Raw genomic sequence first — 17,449 nt, forward strand, 5'->3', positions numbered from 1 at the left:
AGACCCGAGTTGGCACACGTTGTGAATCGCAACCATAACAATGTAAGTCTGCCGCGGGTCAGTGTGTGGTTGTGTTGAAAGGTGGCTAAGCCCAGAATATTTCCTCCTCTGGCCCATTGTTGTGGCACACTTTCGATACTGGGGATGTCTCTTCTGTGTTGAGGAGGGAGGGAGGTGGGGGAAGAAACGGGGCTCCCATCAATAGTCCCTCCTGTGCTGCTCGAAGGAGGCCATTCTGGTGATTTAGGAGCAGAGGGGGCGAGGGAGTGGAAGGGTGGGGGTGGGGGGAGGGTGTTTTTGTGTGTGGAAAAGAGACGCAGTTTGGGTGCGGGGCGGGCGGAGAGAGAGAGAGAGAGACACTGGAGAGGCGACAGAAGAGAGCGCAAGAAGCAGGGCGCGCGCGCACACACACACACGGACTCCCTCCTCTTTCTCTCGCTCACTCACTCACTCCCTCACTCTCACACACAGACTGGGAGAAAGCTGCGTCTTTTCTTCGCCTGGACATACACTCTCATTCACAGGCGCGCACACTCACGAGGCGACGTGCATATGTCGCTATATGCAACAGATCTGTCTACAAGGATAACGCCACGGTTTTTGCTTTTTGTGTGCAATTCTTTTTCCAAAAAGAAGGACAGTTTACTTACACAGCCTATTTATCTATTTATTTATTTATTATCTATTTTGCGGAGTTTTCTTTGCGACCGTGAGCAGCAGCAGCGGAGGATTTAACATGCCAGACGTCTGAGAAGACATCTATTCCCTCTCTCCCCCCAGGATTTCCCCCCCTCTGTGGAAGTAATCACCACAGTGTGCTTACAGAAGATAAGGGCAAAAATGATCCAAACCAAAGGAAATATATTCTCTTCGGCACCATTCAAACTACTGCTTTTGGTCGCGCTTGTGCACGGCGCAACCGGTAAGACTTTGAAATATAAAGTTTACGAGGAGCAGAAAGTGGGAACGGTTATTGCACGGTTAAAGGAAGATGTAGCCGGGGTTCTGTCCAAACTGCCGAGTTCCCTGACCTTTCGGTTCCGCGCTATGCAGCGGGGGAGTACGCCGTTCCTGTCTGTCCGAGAGGAGGACGGGGAGATCAGCATTGGCACCAAAATCGACCGCGAGAAGCTTTGCGAGAAAAACTCCAACTGCTCGATTGAATTCGACGTGGTCACACTGCCGACGGAGTACCTGCAGCTGTTCCATGTGGAGGTGGAAGTGCTGGACATAAACGACAACTCGCCGCACTTCTCCCGTGCAATTGTACCCATCGAGATCTCCGAGAGCGCATCCGTGGGGACGCGCGTCCCGTTGGACGGCGCCATGGACGCGGACGTCGGGGAAAACTCCCTGCACACATATTCCCTAACGCCCAATAACTTCTTCAAGATCGACATAAGGACCCGGACGGACGGAGCCAAGTACGCAGAGCTGGTGGTGATGAGGGACTTGGACCGGGAGGTGCAGTCCAGTTACCAGCTGCAGCTCACGGCCTCGGATAACGGCGTGCCCCCAAAGTCTGGCTCCACTTTGCTCAAGATCAGCATCTCCGATTCCAACGACAACAGCCCAGCCTTTGATGAGCAGGCTTATATCATCAATTTGCTGGAAAACTCCCCCCTAGGGACTCTGATCATTGATTTAAACGCCACAGATCCGGACGAGGGCACTAATGGGAAAATAGTATACTCTTTCAGCAGTCACGTCTCGCCAAAGATCTTGGAAACATTTAAGATAAACCCAGAAAATGGCCACATTACTCTTATTAAAAAAGTGGACTTTGAAACCACTGCCTCCTATGAGCTGGATGTTCAGGCCCACGACTTGGGCCCAAATTCCATTCCTGGGCTTTGCAAAATTGTGGTGAAGGTGGCGGATGTAAACGACAACAAACCCGAGATAAACATCAACCTGATGACCCCTGGCAAAGAGGAAGTGGCGTACATTTCAGAGGGCGCCCCAGTGGACACCTTCATAGCTCTGGTACGCGTGGACGACAGCGACGCAGGGCTCAATGGCGAGGTGGTGTGCAGGCTGCACGGCCACGGCCACTTCAGACTCCAGAAGACCTACGAGAAGAACTACATGATCCTCACCAATGTCTCGCTGGACAGGGAGAAGAGGTCAGAGTACAGTCTGACGGTCATAGCCGAGGACAGGGGCTCCCCCAGCCTCTCCACCATCAAACACTTCACCGTCCAGGTGCTGGACGAAAACGACAATCCTCCGTTTTTCGAAAAGAGCCGCTACGAGGTCTTCAAATCCGAGAACAACTCTCCCGGAGCCTACCTGATGACCGTGGTGGCCTCCGATCCAGACCTGGGCACCAATGGCCAGGTCACCTACACCGTTCTAGATGCTCTGGTGCAGGGGAGCCCCATCTCCACCTACGTCACCATTGACCCTTCCAATGGCGCCATCTACGCCTTACGCAGCTTCGACCACGAAGACGTCAGCCGTATCGCCTTCACCGTGCAGGCACGCGACGGGGGAAACCCCGTGCTGACGACCAACACCACCGTCCTGCTGACTGTTCTGGATGAAAACGACAACGCGCCCATCATTCACTCCCCGTCCCTCCGAAACCACACCGCCGAGCTGCCGGTGTGGAAGTACGCATCGCCCGGTCAGCTAATCATCGCACTCAAAGTCACGGACCGCGACGCCGGCTCCAATGGAGAAGTGAGCTGCGCCATCGTCGGTGGCAACGAGGACGGGCTGTTTGTGATGGACGCCCGGCGATGTGAGCTCAGGACCAACGCCAGCCTGGTGCAGGCTCCACGGGACGTGATGGAGATCAGGGTGGAAGTGCAGGACAGGGGCACCATTCGGCTGCTCACAGGTGCCCTCTTCAGGCTCTCCCTGCAGGAGAATATGGACATCCTCCCCCCTCTCTACCCCACCGGCTCCAGCCAGGCGCCGCTGGATCTCTCCCTCATCGTCATCATCTCTCTGGGCGCAGTTTGCGCTCTGCTGCTCATCGTCATGGTGATGTTTGCCACCGCCCGCTGCAACCGCGAAAAGAAAGACCCCAGACACAACTACAACTGTCGCGTGGCGGAGAACAGCTACCAGAACCACCCCAAGAAGCCCGCCAGGCAGATCCACAAGGCGGATATCACCCTGGTCCCAACCATCAATGGGACTCTGCCGGTGCGGGCCCACCCGCGCTCCCCCTCAGCCTCCCCTACACCTGAGAGGGGTACCCTGGGGAGCAGGCAGAGCCATCACAGCCGCCAGTCGCTCAACAGCCTGGTCACCATCTCCTCCAATCATGTGCCGGAGAACTTTGCACTAGAGTTGGCCCACGCCACCCCTCCTGTAGAGGTGAGACAATTCAGTTTCTGTCATACTTTTAGTTAAATTGATCATTGCTGTTATTGCATAAACATTCAGCTCTATGTGTTTTACGAATCAATAATGCACCAAAAGATAATCCACTTGCAATATTTGTATCCAAAATCATATGGTATGCACTTTGTGTGTCTATTACTCAGTATTTTTTGCGGATTGATCAATTGCTCCCATATTCTGTTACCCTCAGCTGTTTGTGTCGTGTTTTTGTTGATCATCACATTCAGGGGCAAGTCACAATTGTCATGCCATCCCTCACCCTTCCCCACGTACCCAAAATGCCCCCCCGAAACATTGTCTTGTGGCCTTGCTTGTGTGACTCCATTCATTTTCCCCTCTTCATTTTTTCCTTTTTTTTCTTTTTTTTTTGTTTTCTTTTTTTGTTTTTGTTTTTCTCTTGGGATTGTAGCAAGTTTCACAGCTTCTGTCCATGCTCCATCAGGGCCAGTACCAGCCACGACCAAGCTTCAGAGGCAACAAATACACCCGGAGCTACAGGTAATGCACACACTCAACGATGCTTTCAAAGCCTTTATTGTCAGACATTGGCAGAAGTAAGGTCAAAATAAAGTGATACTTATACTCATATTGTACACCTCTACAATATAATTTCCACATGATTTTGTATGTTGTCAGTACTTTCACATAGTCCCTTAAATCCATATCCAGTAGTATTTTGGTTTAGTGTCAAACTGTATGCTCAATAATGTCACATTTGCATAATTTTATGTAAAACCTCTCCTGCAGAGCGCTCTCTGCCTCTCCGGGCACCTTATTATCTATCAGTAGCATGGCATTCCCTTAACTATTTCATAATAGTATAATCAATGATAGGGCTGGGTACCGAATTCAATAAATTTTAGGCAGCGATCGAATTGCCTCTAAAGTATCGAGTATCGAAAAATGCCTTGTCATTCAATACCCAATTTCAATACCTAAGGAGTAAATCTCATTAGAGTCAGTGAGCCAATAAGCATGCAGCATGTTTCTACAAAGATCTAATAATGATGGTGATTGGCTGTCTAACTTTACACGTCGTAGAGACACGCAGGAAAAGAGACGGCTCACGTAGTAGGAGTTGAAAAATACATAAAAAGATTTGCACCGTAATGTGTCATGTTGTTATTTATTTTTTGTTTTATAACATTGGTATCGAAAAAAAAGTATCGTTTAGGAACCGTTATCAAATTCACGGTATTGGTATCGCTACCGGTATCGACATTTTTGAATGATATCCAGCCCTTGTCAATGACCAGCCAATCAAATGTTCTGCTTGTCTCTGTGTGCAGATATGCCCTGAATGAGATGGATAAGTTCAGTCTGAAGGACAGCGGCCGTGGAGACAGCGAGGCAGGGGACAGCGACTACGAGCCTGGCAGGGAGTCACCCATGGACCGGCTCCTTGGTGAGGGCTTTACTGAGATATATGCCCCTGATGGCCAGCACAGAACGCATGCAGGTACACCCCTGGCCACCTATCCAGCACACCCCACAAACCCTCCCTTCATATCCCATCCCCAACCCCTTTCTGTCTTAGCATAGTTGTCAATCCCAACTTCAGTCGTTCATCAGTTTTTACAACGCATCAGCTCACAAAATCCTTATGTTGTGCTGTAGGTTCAGGGCTGCAACTAACGATTATTTTCATTGTTGATCAGTCTATCGAGTATTTTCTCAATTGTTCGATTAGTTGTTCGGTCTTTAAAATGAATGAAAAATGTGGATCAGTGTTTCCCAAAGCCCATTATCACATCCTCAAATGTCTTGTTTTGTCCAGAACTCAAAGATATTCAGTTTACTGTCACAGATGACAGAAATAGAAAATATTCACATTTAAGAAGCTGGACTCAATTTTATAAAAACATTACTCAAACCGATTGACAGCTAATTGATTACTCGATTAGACTGTGCAGTTCTATGTAGGTTTAAAAAACAACCTTAGACTGAGAGTTGAAGGAAAATCTGCTAAATAATCTACTTTGTCAAATAGTTAATTAATGGATTGCTTTATAAAAGTCAGAAAATAGTGAAAAATTACGAGTTTCCACATCCCAAGACAACGTTTCTAACAGTTCCGAACCAAAAGATATTCAGTTTACGTGCATCTAGAGATGGAGAAAAGCAGAAAAACGTGACATTTTAGAGGCTGGAACCAGTTTGGTATTTTTACTTCAACTGTTGCCAATTCATTTTATGTTGATTGACAAATTGCGTAATCAACTAATCACTCAGCTCCAAAAGATTTACAATAACCATGATATATCTATTCAGTGTAATAAATGATTCAATCCATTTTACCAGATGGTCAATAAGTATAGGTCTTCTACTCTGAGCAAACACTGGCCCACCATTTCATTCTTGAATCTTTGAAAATGGCGTAGCAACCCCATCTAGAGGTTGTGGCACATTTCTTCCACTGACATATATTGATGTGTTCAATCAATATTTAACAAAAGGATCAAAAATATAGTTTTGAATTATACATCTTAAAGGATATGTTTCTAATTTTTGAAGACTTTCTTAATACAATACTCAGTTTACAGATACATAAACAATGATAGAGTTATTGGTTGCTGAAATCATTCTTCCTATCCTTACTGGCCCTGAAGTGTTCCCTTTATGGCACAGTCCCAACGTAAGGGACATGGGACAACATCCACAGTCCTCATTCTGTGCAAAAAGGCATTCCTAAGTTCAGTCAAAGGTTCAGCAGTCTGAGTTACACAAATCAGGTGGATATCTACCAAAGTTACAGCCTTTAGAAACTGGGACTACTCTAGCAGTGTTTCAGTGTTCCTGGAGATATAGACGGGGTCTTGTACAAAAATAAATTCAATTTGGAAGATGCCTACTTGATTGATTGATTCTGAAGCATTACATTAGCTATAGCTGAACTTAAAAAGGCATTTTACACAGAGACAGGACTATGGATTTGACTATGGACTATGTTTCAACACCAGTTTTACCCGATTCCGATACCTGAACTTGCGTACCGGCCGATACCAATTACCAATATGTGTGTAAAAAGAAAAAAGTAAGGGGTCCCTGATCCGTCTCTCTCAGTTAAGGTTTAAAAAACGTTGAAGACCCTTGCCATAGAACTTTCTTTTATTATTATTATTATTATCTAGTTTGCCAGGAAACAGTAAAAATAACCTAAATAAACTACTTGAAAGTAGATTTTTTGCAGGGCTAAATTTGTATCGGAACAACTCTAGATTTTGTCCCCCATCACTTACAGCGAAGACAAGCTTGGAAGTGAACACTTCAGGTAACCGATATCTCAATGTATCTATTAAGATGGACTTGAAAGTTTATCTTTCAATTATTTATTTTTTAAGATAATTTTTTGGGCAATAGAACAGTTGTAGACAGGACAGAGAGGGGAAAGACATGCAGCAAAGGGCCACAGGTTGCATTTAAACCCTGGGCCTTGGTACATGGGGCGCACACTCTACCAGGTGCGCTACCAGGGCGTCCCATTATGTTTCAGTTTCTGTAAAATCAAAATGCCATACCTCACTCTGCTTGTTAGCATAACACTGTTTGAGCTATGTCGGCATGCCTTTTTCATTCTGCATTACAAGTGGTTGCATGTGCATCGGCCTTGGAGGTTTGTGAATGATACTGAACGTACTCAACCACAGAGTTTCACCTCACTGTCGCTAAGTTCTTGAGATATCTCTCCAGATAGCTCAACTGATCCTCCTTTGCAGCCACCATCAGCCACCCATCTCTTCTCCCTACTGTCTCACTGCATGCAGTTTCCCTCCTCTCCACAGTTAGCAGTTAACAAGGAAGAACTTTGAACACTCGTTGAACATTGATTGACCCTACCGACTTCGAAATTTTCTACCCACCTAGCAAGCGCTCGGTCGCACCCTCTAAAAGTCTCTCAGCCTGTCTTTCGCAAACGTCACCCAGGTTGCAAGCTGCCGCAGCTTGTTTTATTGCACCATCGCTCTCCTCCCAGAGCTCCCGCTTCTATTCAGCCAGCTTCCCACACAGCCATCACTCGACATTGCATTTGAGCTACATCCCAATTAAAGTCGACCCAGACGGGCAGACAATCTCATCACTAACACCTTCTCCCTCCCTTCCTTCGTAGCTGTGCTCGTTAGTCACTCTCCTTCTTTCCCACATTCAAGCCTTCACTTTCAGCCGTCCAAACCGAAGCCCTTATGCTCCTCCGATGAAAAGGAGGCATTTAATTGCCATGTGACGAATAGTTGCTATGGAGTCGGCGCCGAGTTGCGCTCGTGATTAAGCCCTGAAGAGCATAATTACATCTCAAAGCTCACCTTTCTCCTTCTGTATGTTCACCCCGCCTCCCGCCCCCGTGTCCAGTGCAGCATGGATGATTTCGAGCAGCGTTTAGTCAGTGCCCTGTCATTATGGCTGGAAATGGTAGCCCTCCCTGCACAAGGGAAGAATGAGGTAGAAAGTCTTTGTTTGTAGCCCAATCTAGATGCAGAAGATGGTATACAGTATATCACTAGTGAATGTAACTCCAGGCTTCAAATGCTTTAAGAACCTTGTAAGAAAACATTACATTTATCTAAGGAATTAAAAGATATGTATGCTATTTAGCTTTTTTTCTTTTTGCCGAAATGATATGACCCCTTGGGAAATACACTTTTTTGCTTTCTTTTAGAGGGTCAGGATGTGGTTAGCCTAGCTTAGCATAAAGACTGGAAGCAGGTGGGGAACTGCAACCCTAACTCTTTAAGTTCAGAAATAGAGAGAGAGACTTAAAGCAAAAGCTGTGCTCACTGACCAAATCTGTCCACCCATGCTATATATCCAGGCCAGATAGTTGTTTGTCAAGAATGATTAATTCCCCCTTAAAGCCCAGATGGCTGTTTTAAAAAAGAATGTCTGTCTGATCAAACAAACAAGATATAACATGCTAATTAGGGAACTTTACAGGTTACTTTAGTCACTATAGACAAGCCAAGCTATTTTCCTTCCTGTCCGAATGCTAAGCTAGGCTAACCACTCAAATTCCATACTAAAACCCGCAGACATTAAAATTGTATAAAATAAATAAACTAGTTGAAACAGAATTAATCTAAAGTCTTCAAGATAAACTGAAACCAAACTGAAACTACACTACATGGCCAGATTTTACAAATCTGAGGGTATTTGTACACTTTATAGCAGGTCCGACTGAAAAACCCTTAACCCACTGTACTTGTTTTTTGTATTTAAAGACAGAATAGCAACACATTTTTTTTTAAATTGAGGAAATTTTTAAGACCAAAAGAAATATACAAGGTCTCCTTGGTCTATGGTCCTTTGCCAGTGTCCCAAATACAGTCCCTCCAGAAAAAACGCGATTATGCGATCGCATAATTCAATGCATAATCAGCCAAAGTCCGCATATTGATGCGGGGGACGCATTTTTTCAAATATGCTGCACTTTCGCCACATTAATTGCCGATTTCCACGCAAAATATGCGGGGCTTGCATGATTTCATAATCCCCGCATTTTCATTGCAAAAAAGTCCCATATATCTTAGCAGAAAGTTGAAAAATGTTGCATTTACTTCACACAAGAGCAGCCATTTTCCCCTGTTGCCATGGGAACGTTATGAAGTGACGTAATTATGTGACGTGAACATCATCGAAAAGCAGGGTGTTGGGGGAATCACTTTTTTCTCTCTTTTTCCTCAAACCGCAGTTTTTGCAAGTTCAATAATCACAAATCAACTCCGCCTTTTTCTGGAAGGACTGCAAATAGAAGTGGGCATCTCATCCACAAACGCTGATGTAAAGAAGTCAAAGCGCTGAAAACAGTTTGCCCATGATCACATTGATTAAAAAATATTCTCACTGTCGAGATCAATAACTGCCTATTCTTCACATACAGGCAGGAGGGAAAGAAGGCAGGAAGTGTACATGAAGGCTACTTTTTATTTTCTTTCTAAGGAGTTAAATGAGAACCAACTGTATATGTCAAAGTCAGTTTACGGCTTGTGAGGAGTAGCCTTCGACTCAGCCTGTGTAATATGTTGTATAGGATTTTGTGTGGTTAATATCCATTCTTGTTTTAATTTGAAGTCTTCCAGAATCACTCCAGCTTTACGGAACTACCATTCTAAATCTTTGGAACGTCCCTTTGAATATGTCCTCACATTGTAGTGCTCAGTGTAGTCTAAGGCTACATTAACATTGTTACGAATATCTTCTACTATGTTTCCCCCTCTCATTTAATTTAATTTATTATACAGGAAAGGATTAAAAGTAACATTAAGTTACAGTTTAAACGGGCCTGCCTTAGTTTAAAAACTGGTTTCCAGCAGGTTCCTGTTTTCTCTGTTCATTTCCCCCCGCTCTAGCGTTTACGAGCCCCTAAGCTGGAGACATTTGGAAACACTTCTGACCCGTTTTGGTTTGGAATCTGAGGGGTTGTGTTGCAGTCTCAACGGCCGCAAACGGAGACCTTTGGCAACACCGACACTAACGCCATCGTTTCTCCCCCTGATTGGGTCTCATCGGTCACGACGTCTCGTTCTCTGAGACTAAGCTACTAACGTTACCATGGCAACTACCAGAAACGGGCTGCCTCCTGTTTATGTCCAGTGTACGAGAATGTTGATGAGATATGCGGTTTGGGGCGTGTTGGTTTGAACGGAGATTAGTTCTTCTACTGGAGTTAAAAACACTTGTGTGCACGAAGATCGCTTTTGGCTCACAACTCCGCTTAAAAACCAAAACGTAGCAATGTAATTGTAGCCTAGATCTCACTGCCACCACTTACTTGGTTTCCCCCTGCTCAGTGGATAACTGCCCCCCCCCCAATGCTTCTTATCAGGGATAAAAGTAGAATTTGTGTTCGGATAAAATTTGCTTAAGAAAAGCTCTGAAGTAAACAAAGACATTATGGGCAGCAAACCTTCCAGTCTATGGTTCTGAATAAAACTAGTCTGATAATTTATTGGCAAGGGAATCCTACAGTAAGTCAGCTGAATTGACACTACAGTCAAACAGACGGGCTGGCTTTCAGTTAATGTTTGCCTGACATGTTCTTTCTTTCATTTTTACACACAAATCAGTTGGGTTAAATCTTTCATTTTCACCCTTTCATCAGCAGAGCACCCAATCTGCCGCTGCCTCCGCACTGTTTTTTCCTCTTTCAGTGCACCCAAATGCACTTTTCATCTACTCTAAGATGTATTATAAATGTTCCTTTCATGTTAATGAGGGGATAATGAAGTCCCTCAATAGCAGGACTCAAAAGCGCTGCACTCCTTTAATGAAGGCTTTAAGTTGGCATATTTGATTCTTCTAATTTATTCTTCAGAGATTTTCTATTTGAAGATTTAATATTGAAAAGAGTGACTTGAAAGGGAAAAATGCAGGGCTTTTAGAGGAGGAGTTATTTTGAATGGGTAATAGGCATTGATCGGCCTCGCTGAAATTGTCTCTCCGTGGTAAATACATTGGAAGGTACTGTAGCAGGCGGTGCTCCTGCAGAGAGCCTTTCAGACTAATTAGGGGAAAATTTCAACCGTGTTTCCAGAGACAGCGCGTCACAAACACCTGAGGAGAGGCAGACAAATATTAGCTGGATGGCAAAAAAGACTCAACTGACAGGAATCATCTTTGTAGCTCTTTGATTTTGTGATCAGATTTGTGGTTGTTTTGGTTCCAACATGAAAAAAATGTACATACACATAACATTCTGACAACTCTTGAGTGTTATCTGCAAGATACAGCTAATATAAACACTATGCTGTATGTGAGCACTCAATTAGATATAATGTGCATAATGACCAAATGCTTTACGTTCAAAGCGTCAACTTTTCAAGAAAACAGCCTTGTTTAAAGGATTGACAAAACATTTGAAACATTATTAATGGGGTTTTAAAGGACTTGTTTTTAGCCAAAGCAATGGGGAGAATTTCGTAAGCCCATAAAATAGAATTAAATCCTTCAGTTTGTCTGAAAACTTAGAAATCACCAAATATGGAGGTCCACCGTTTTCACGGGACTGCAGTCAATGCAGCTGAAACAATTAGGCAATTAATGGTTTCAGTTGATTAATCAACCAAAGGTGACAAACATTCTCTGGTTCTAGTTGGATTTTGTGCTTTTCGCTGCATCACAGCTCAGTATTTGTGATTACTTACGAGTATTTCTGTCTTTTCTTGCAGCTATGAGGCTCTGCACGGAAGAGTGTCGTGTCCTGGGTCACTCAGATCAGTGCTGGATGCCCCCCCTGGCCTCCCCGGCCTCGTCCTCCGACTACCGCAGCAACCTCTACATCCCTGGAGAAGAAGGCCGCCAAGCAACCGACCTCTCCCAGGAAAAGACCCCGCAGCCATGCACCGACGCCGGCCCTGCCCGGAACCAGAGCTTCTCCACCTTCGGCAAGGACCTGGGGGGTGAGGACGGTGGAGACGAGGAGGAGCGAGGGGACGCCGGGGGCGAGGCCACGGACGAAGACTTGTGCGGGACCACGTCGTTGCTGTCAGAGATGAGCAGTGTGTTCCAGCGCTTGCTACCCCAGGGTCTGGACTCGTACGTCCAGGTCAACGAGAACCAGAAGGGGACTAGTCTCAGCGGGGTGGTGGTACCCATGACTGGATCTTTGGATCGCAGGAGGGGCCATCTCCCCGGCAAGCCCAATCCCTCCGTCCACCAGCAGGGCGTGGCAGCCTGGGCCGCCAACACCCACTTTCAGAACCCGGGCAGCAGCATCGGCCCATCTGGCCACCACCAGGGGGGCAGCTACCACACCCTGAAACCCAGCACCAAGCTCGGCTCCCAGAGCAGCAGCCACAAGGGCTTGCAGGCACCCAAAAACAGCCCCCAGAACAGCGGCCACACCCCCAAAACCCACAACAGCCCCCTTCTCACGGCACTGGTCAGCCCCACTCTGGTGCAGCCGTCCCCCGCGCCTGTGCCAGTGCCGGTGGCGCTCCCCGGTCCCTCCTCCAAGTGGCTGCCGGCCATGGAGGAGATCCCAGAGAACTACGAGGAGGACGATTTTGACTCTGTGCTCAGCCACTTTCAGGGCAAACGCAGCGACAGCCGACACGAGCTGGTGGACGCCAGCGAGCTGGTAGCCGAGATCAACAAACTCTTACAGGATGTCCGGCAGAGCTAGACTTCCTGTTTCGTATCCTCTTTTATTTATTCACCACCCCACTGACTGTTTCCTTTACTTCCCAATAAAAAGTGAGGATCTATGGGTGGCAAAGAGAAGGACGAGGAAAATGAAGGCAAAAAACAAGACCCGCAATTGTCGTTAAAGTTGCATTTCTAATGTAATAATTGTGTTTTGTGAATGCTAAATATCCAAAAAAAAATTGTTTGTAATTGCTGGTTAAGTACACAATGTACACTATGTGACTGTATTTATCTTTGTATTTTAAAAATACATTTGTATACTTATATTTATAAAAAAAAGTGTATATAAACTTAACATAAAAAGTCTATTTTTTATATTTTGAATGCATGTTGAGTAAAAAAAAAAGTTGAATCAAGACTTTGACATGCGATCGACATTCTACATATTTAAATTGTCTTTTGTATTGTGATTCTTTTTTATTTGTCACTATGATATGTATACATGAATATATCAGTGAATTAATGGAATGTGTCTTTGTGGATTATTGTGGGGGAAGGGGACAGTACACAAATAAAAATAATACACAAATATTATTCCGGTGTCTGTGGTTTATACTGTATTTGAGTTTTGTTGTGGTACTGGGAGCTTCTATATTATTTTGTGTTGTATAACCAAGAAAGTGTATATGTATGATCTCACATGAACAAGACTTCACTCTAAAAGGAGTTGAAGTGTAAAAAAGTTTTTTGTATTGCAACACCATTATTTATGCAAATTAGCACATATTTAATAAGACAATGCCTTATTTGCATAATTAAACATAAAAGTTCACAAAACTTGTAATACAAAAAATTATTGTCTTAATTTTAAGTAATCAACTCAATTCACCTGTGGTGTCTCCCCTTAAGCTCTCGTGCGTAACTTGATATGCTATCAATAAACGTCCGTTACATTCAAGCCATTACCAAATGAGTTGCTACAAAGCTAATTAAGACTATCAGCTCCACGCAACTCTCAGTTCTCATACTTCTCAGTAGGCTATATTCAGAAAATGTTGTGTCGTCCGGCGACTTTCGCGCCCAGAAACTCGAGTGAAGATAATTACCTCTTCTGAAGAGTCCATCATGTTTTTATGATCCTGCGAGGTCACGGAAGGCTTGTATCATGTGGACGGGCCATAGTTTTGTTCTCATTACTTAGAATTCCTCATGGGGGCGACAGAAACTATCCAATTTAGGTTTAACATGGGCTGGGCATAATTTTAACAATTCTGATTCCAAATCCGATTCTTCCTTTTGATTCTGGTTCTTGTCGATTCTGATTCTGATTCTTTGAGGGGTGGAGTTGAAACGCGTCCCGTGCTTATTTCACAGATAAAAGGACATTTTTATTTTGATTCAATAGTGACTTACATTTTTACCGGGCTTTTTCAGCCATGCTTTAGAGCGCCACGTACCATGCTCCATGGCTGCAACGCGAAAACTCGAAACTACATTTTCCAAACGATTCCAATAAAGGAACGATTCCATTGGAATCATAATTTTTGAAACGATTCCAAGTTGGAACCGGTTCTCATTGCCCAATCCTATTAATCAGGCATCAAACTCACAATATGTAACCACATTTGAATAGTGGCACCACAGGCTGCAACAACCTCTCCAAAAAGGAGTCAAACGTGAAGATAGAAAATAGAGGATGCATGCATTTAAATAGACTGGTTTGTCAACTACTGCTTACAATTTCATTGAAGTACGAAGTCAAATAATACACAACACATCAGGTCCATGTAAAAGATTTCAAGTAAATAGTCATAAAATCGGCATATCAGGCCAATATTTCAATGCATTACCAATGAAGACAAAATGTTGGCTAGGGGAAGAATTAATTAACTTGCATGTGCAGTTATGCAACATTTAGGCAATTTACGGATTATTCAGAAAACCAATCAATAACAATTTAGATAATCATTTAATTGTGTCAGTAATGAATAAAAAATTAACACATTTCGAAAATGTGAATGATTCTCCGCTTCTGGTTTCTCAAATATCAGTATTTGCTGCTAATTGTAAATTGAATATTTATGGGTTTTGGACTAGACATTTGATGATGTCACTTTGGGCTCTGGGAGTTTTTAATAGACTTTTTTTTTTTAACTGTTTTGTTTTTACATTTCATAGACTAATTAACTAAACAAATAACTATATAACTGAACACAGTCATTAGCTGCAACCCAAGTCTTGTTTATCATACATTGTGACGGGGGGGTCCGGGACCCCTGGGGGAGGGGGGTCCTCATAGTTACTGCAGGGGGGCCTCCAAATTATTGTTAATTCTTTTGAAAGATTTTTTCAAAAATGAAAATGTCTTAACATGAATCCAACCTATTATTATAAGCAAAAATAATTCAGTCTTTTTATGAAAAAACACATTGATGTTAGGTTTACTAGCCTATAGGTAAGGTAGTCATTCACATACAGTTATTCCTAAAGATCTAACATCACTGTGCCACATTTACCAATAAAACATGATTTATAAAATCATACAGTTTTTTTTTTATTTTAATATCTTTGTATTCTTTGCACTAGGCCCAGTTTAATATGCAACTTAATTGTATACAATATATGCAGTACGGGGTCCTTGATCCATCTATCTGTGAGTTCAGGGGTCCTTGGCTTAAAAAACTTTGATGCCCCCTGCTCTATATCATGAAGCTCGAAAAGATCTATGAACACACTGTGGATGAACAGAACAAGGCAGGTTTACCCTTCACTAAACCCCTCACTCTTCATCTCCATATCAGCAAATTTGGGTTCTTGTCAGTGTTTGCAATTTGTGCGACACGCTCCTGCTGCGGAAGCTTTGAAGCATTTCCACAAACACTAAATGACTTGCTATAGCCAGGATTGTTGTCTCAGCCCAGAAGAACACAGAGAGCTCCGCATTCTGTCAGCAATCTCAGAGCCACTTGAATTCACAAAAACAAAAGGATCATAACTTGGATGTGCGGTGGCTGATGGGAGAAAGTTGCTGTGGAAGCAGACGGAAATAGCTGCTGTGGAGAGAGACAGGGAGTTGCAAGGAGGGGGTTGGATTAGATGGAGTCACCGCCCTCCTCTGTTGCCTTAACAGCTAGATGATGGGCGACACCTAGAGGCTCACCATGTGCACTGTAAACCCAGCACCCAGCTCCTACCACCCACATCACCACTACCACTGGTTGCCCTTGAAGTTGGTAGATAAGAAGATAAAAGGGTTGTGCGAAACTACACTGTTAGAAAAGTCATTAGAAATAAGGGAAAATATATTTTGTGGATTAACAGAAATGTCTGTTAAAGGTACAGATGATATACTTGAAATTTTGAAAATTCTTCCATTTTTGGATGAACAGAAATGTCTGTAAAAAAAAAAAGGAAAAGGTACTGGTAATTTGTTTATTCTACAGATTGTTTTCTTACAGTGTATGTGAATTAGTAGACGTTGAGAATGAGGTCCTTATTATGATGAGTTAGGAGCACCTATCTTACATGAAATGTCTGTTCAAAATCCGTTTTGGTGTACTGATGACGACAAAATGGAGTGGTTGTTTAAATTAGCGCTACATAAGTTGGCGGCCTTTGTCTCTAAAGCATGGGAAAAAACGACAAGGTTGTTCAATATATGTCATTTTTCTTGCTATTCTGGTATCTGGTACCCTTGCTGTTAATAATGATGTCTTGTAAGTCTATGTGGGCTGGGCAATTATTTTCTTTTATGCATGACAACAGTGTTGGAACGTAACCAACTACATTTACTCAAGTACTTTTACTTTTAATATGTTAACTACATTTTCCTGATGACACTTACATGCTTTTACTTAAGTAACATTTTCAATGCACAGTATTTTTGCAGTGAGGTATTAGTACTTTTACTTAAGAATAGGATTTAAATACTTCTTCCTCTGCATGACACAATAATTAAATATGATTCATTCATTCATTCATTTATTCACCAATACTAGCAGCACCAACCGTGCTATGGAACCAGAGAGTAGCAGGAGCAGACAACCAGACAGAGCCCCCTGGAGGAGAAACCACCACCCTGCAGCTTTCTGGGACAGCCTGCAGGGAATAAATCCAGCCCACTCTCAGCAGCTGAGGATCAGCACACCCAGGGTATTACCGTCTGTCCCACCGGGTCAACATCACAAAATGTATAACCTAAAAAAGACAAAAATCAAACTAAATATAGAACGGAATACAAAATAAATAAATAGCTAGATAAACTACACTTTATTGTCCCTCCAGGACAGGAGCATTGCCTTTGTCTCGCCAATAAAGCCTTTAAACATAACATAATAAAAATATATAACAAAAATATAATAAAAAGAATTAACACATCACAAATCATCAACAACACAGCTAATTTTGTGCAAAGGTTGCTGCAAATTATTGGAACTATTTTTCTACAAAGTATTATTTAAACATGTATCTGTCAAGTATATATATATATTTATTCAGTCGGTCCGCTATTGTCTGTCATATTTTTTTTTCTCACAGTTTTATTACAGCAGCCGAGTTTCCTTCTTTACATATTATACGCTTTGCTTCCTCGTATATATGGAGATAAGAAGTAAGACACGAGAGAAAGAAATTGGACTCTGAAATCTAGAAACTATAAAGGGAATGAATTAATTCGTCCCCAGCAAAATAAAAGGTCAAACACATTGAGGTGTCCTCCCTGTTGTTTCATGATTGTACAGTAGCCTACACTATATAGTTACTGGGCCAGTGAACTAAGACTATAATTTGGGAGGACTGTACAATTATGATATGTTTTTATAATTGCACAATCCTTCCAAATTATAGTCCCAGTTCACTGGACAGAACAGAAATTGTGTGTAAAGAATGCCAAATTGAAGATGAACAAACACGGTCCTTTATTGTTAAAGAATACCTAAAGGGGCGCCTGGGTAGCTCACCTGGTTGAGCATGTGCCCCCATGTACAGAGGCTCATTCGTTGCCTTAGCGGCCGCA

General features: G+C 43.3%; 1 protein-coding gene across 3 annotated transcripts; it reads left to right on the forward strand.

Annotated features, from left to right (window-relative positions):
• Positions 1-414: 414 nt before the first annotated feature.
• On the forward strand, positions 415-13,029 carry pcdh18b (protocadherin 18b). 3 transcript variants are annotated; one of them, XM_039814259.1, is made up of 4 exons: positions 415-3,330; positions 3,767-3,855; positions 4,647-4,816; positions 11,517-13,029. In XM_039814259.1, exons 1-4 carry the CDS (start codon positions 841-843, stop codon positions 12,470-12,472), a joined length of 3,705 nt encoding a protein of 1,234 aa, XP_039670193.1. In that variant the 5' UTR covers positions 415-840; the 3' UTR covers positions 12,473-13,029. The 3 variants fall into 3 exon arrangements, with proteins under 3 accessions (XP_039670193.1, XP_039670195.1, XP_039670194.1); XM_039814261.1 differs by having other exon boundaries at positions 4,647-4,762; XM_039814260.1 differs by having other exon boundaries at positions 416-3,330; positions 3,800-3,855.
• Positions 13,030-17,449: the final 4,420 nt, after the last annotated feature.

The sequence above is a fragment of the Perca fluviatilis genome, chromosome 10 (genome assembly GCF_010015445.1).
Source record: "Perca fluviatilis chromosome 10, GENO_Pfluv_1.0, whole genome shotgun sequence".
Taxonomy (NCBI): domain Eukaryota; kingdom Metazoa; phylum Chordata; class Actinopteri; order Perciformes; family Percidae; genus Perca; species Perca fluviatilis.

What these genes read in the sequence shown, in the direction of transcription:
- pcdh18b (XM_039814259.1), top strand. Translation starts at nt 841, where the DNA reads ATGATCCAAACCAAAGGAAATATATTCTCTTCGGCACCATTCAAACTA. An exon ending in ACGCCACCCCTCCTGTAGAG is followed by an intron (nt 3,331 to 3,766) that starts GTGAGACAATTC and finishes TTGGGATTGTAG; the next exon opens with CAAGTTTCACAGCTTCTGTC. An exon ending in CCAGCACAGAACGCATGCAG is followed by an intron (nt 4,817 to 11,516) that starts GTACACCCCTGG and finishes CTTTTCTTGCAG; the next exon opens with CTATGAGGCTCTGCACGGAA.